This window comes from Gouania willdenowi, chromosome 13, assembly GCF_900634775.1.
Source record: "Gouania willdenowi chromosome 13, fGouWil2.1, whole genome shotgun sequence".
NCBI classification, from domain to species: Eukaryota; Metazoa; Chordata; class Actinopteri; order Blenniiformes; family Gobiesocidae; genus Gouania; species Gouania willdenowi.
This window is the reverse complement of record NC_041056.1, coordinates 39,774,237-39,776,736: the sequence shown is the minus strand read 5'-3', so window position 1 is coordinate 39,776,736 and position 2,500 is coordinate 39,774,237. Positions and strand designations below refer to the sequence as shown.

At 35.5% G+C, this 2,500-nt stretch overlaps 1 protein-coding gene across 1 annotated transcript in view; it reads right to left on the bottom strand.

Moving 5' to 3' along the window:
- chrd (chordin) overlaps positions 1 to 2,500 on the bottom strand; it is a 43,365-nt gene that overhangs the window by 5,795 nt on the left and 35,070 nt on the right. Inside the window, exons 16-18 of the mRNA XM_028465624.1 lie at positions 2,023 to 2,116; positions 1,794 to 1,850; positions 1,524 to 1,627 (exon numbers count right to left, since the gene is read on the bottom strand). Of these exons, the coding sequence (XP_028321425.1) occupies positions 1,524 to 1,627; positions 1,794 to 1,850; positions 2,023 to 2,116 (255 nt within the window). The remainder of the gene's footprint in view (positions 1 to 1,523; positions 1,628 to 1,793; positions 1,851 to 2,022; positions 2,117 to 2,500) is intronic.

Sequence of the window (2,500 nt, the reverse complement as noted above, 5' to 3'; positions counted from 1 at the left end):
CTGGGCTACACAAATTGTCATAGGGCACGTGTGTCAAACTCAAGGCCCGGGGGCCAAATACGACCCTTTAGCGCAATTTTGTGGGGCCCCCAAAACAAATCCCCCCCCAAAAAGTTGGAAGAAATATTAAGCCCATTATAATACACAAAAAAACTCCCAAAACACACAAATTGACAGCAAAATGCACAAAGTACACAAAAAATTCAAAACATTCGCAAAAATGACTTATGAAACACAAAATGACCACAATGACAGACACAACAACCACCTAAAAAAACAAAATGACTATGAAAACACAAAAAGACAACAACAAATTACAGATTAGCTCCAAAGACACACAAAATGAAACAAAATCACAGGAAAATACAGAAAACAACAACAAAAATACAGAAAGTGACCCCAAAACAGCACAAATCAACAGCATAAATGCAGAAAAATACACAAAATTACCCCAAGAACACAAAAAAAATAAAAACAGAATGACAACAAAGTGACTACAAACTGACAAAACAATTAATGCTCGGATAGGTCATTATTCTAAATGCTGAGCCTGACATAAATGTTGATAATGTGGCCCTCGGATCAGATACAATCACATTTTTGTGGCCCTCACTGTGATAAGAGTTGCCCATCTCTGCTTTAGAGCATCCAAATGGGTCCACAGGAGACAGACAAAATATCAGAAAACATGAAATCATCCAGTTGTTTTTGTTTATATCACATGAATGCAGTCATTTTTAACTGCAAATTGGGGAAAGAACTCTCAATTTTTCCACAAATCTTGCAATTTCTCACAAAAAATTGAAAGTGAAGATACGATAGGGACAGATATTAAAAACTAGGGCACAGTTGATATTAAAATTGATCTTTTTCCCTTTGAAAATCTGCGAACCAATTGTGATCAAACTGGTCCATATTTGGCCCCTGAACTAAAATGAATTTGACAGTGCTGTCATAGGGAGTACATGAGAAATAATAATAAAAAAATTAAAATACAATGTACATAGAGCTACATTGTTTTGTGCTCGCCAAACGTGCCATCAAGACTTTGAGGCTCTTTGCTTCCACGTACTTGTGTGAAAATGGATTTCTAGCTTTGAAAAACATTAGTACAAAATACAAAACAAGACTTTGCGTGTAGAACATTTTAAGTCTCTCTCTGTTCATCCTCTCAACCTTAACCTTCACATTAAAGTTGTATTTTACAGTTTTATGGTGATGAAAAAGAGTAAATGCTAGTAAGCTAGTTAAATAAATCAACTGATATTTCTAAATGAGATGTTTTCTTGTGTGCTTACAGATTATTATTCTTTTTATTATATATTATTCCTCAACAGGATAGGTAAAATTTAGAGACACTGTAGCACTACATCATATATGTCACTGTTATGTTTCTTTAAGTGTGCAGGAGTAGGGGCTACATGGCTTTAAGTTAAATAGGAAACACTGAAATAAGCCATTCATTGCAAACCTCTGGAAATCCAAGTCTGCCAGATGTGAAAGGTTTACTGGTGTTTATTTACCTTGCAAGTGCAGACAGCACATTTGATGTAACCAAAGGGTGGAACAAAGGGATGCCATGTGGTTCCCGGTGCGTGCATCTTCTGGTCTCCCTCAAAGTAACAACCTGAGGAAGGAAAGACAGAGTAAGTCTGTAAAATGAAATAATGCTTTAAAAAGTCATGGAAATGATGAAAGAAAGAATATATAAATGATTGAAGACCATCAAGGGGGAGATAAATGTGGAAAAAGTTCAAAAGCAATGAGCCACAGAATGGAGAGAAGCTTTCTACCTTCAGGATGTTCCTCCACTCTCTCTGGAGACTTCATATCCTTGGGCTCTTTCCGTTCTGTGTAAAAAAAAAAGAATCATGAAGGCTCGTATGAGTTATTCTGCAGATCTAGGATTACTGAGGCAGGTATCGGCCAAAAAACAACACAATGCATATTCATGTGGAGCTAAAACAATATAAAAACAGTGTTTTTTTACATTTATGGCAACAAATAGAACAATTGATTTACCATCACAGACTGGGCAGCACTCGTCCTCGGGCTGAACGACTCTGGAGCAGGTCAACACGGAGCAGATGACTGGGTCACAGATCACTGTTCTCTTCTACGGAAAGACAATTCAACAACTTTTAAAGATCCTTCAAGTTCCTGTAGCACTTTACTTCATCTAATAATCTGTAAAATCTATTTATAAGACCAAATAAACTCAGGTTCATAAGCCTAAAATCCTCTGTAATCAAAGTTAACTACAAATAATAACAAAAACCCACAAATTACCCCAATAAAACACACAAAATTACATAAAGGGAAAACAAAAATACACAAAGTTTAGAGTAGAATTACTACAAGTTTAAACACAAATAACATAAAAATACACAAAATACACACATCATTCCCAAAATGCACAAGACGACTACAAATATACACAAATAAAAAAAACAAAACACACACACACCAAATAAATCCACAAAGACAACAAAAACACACA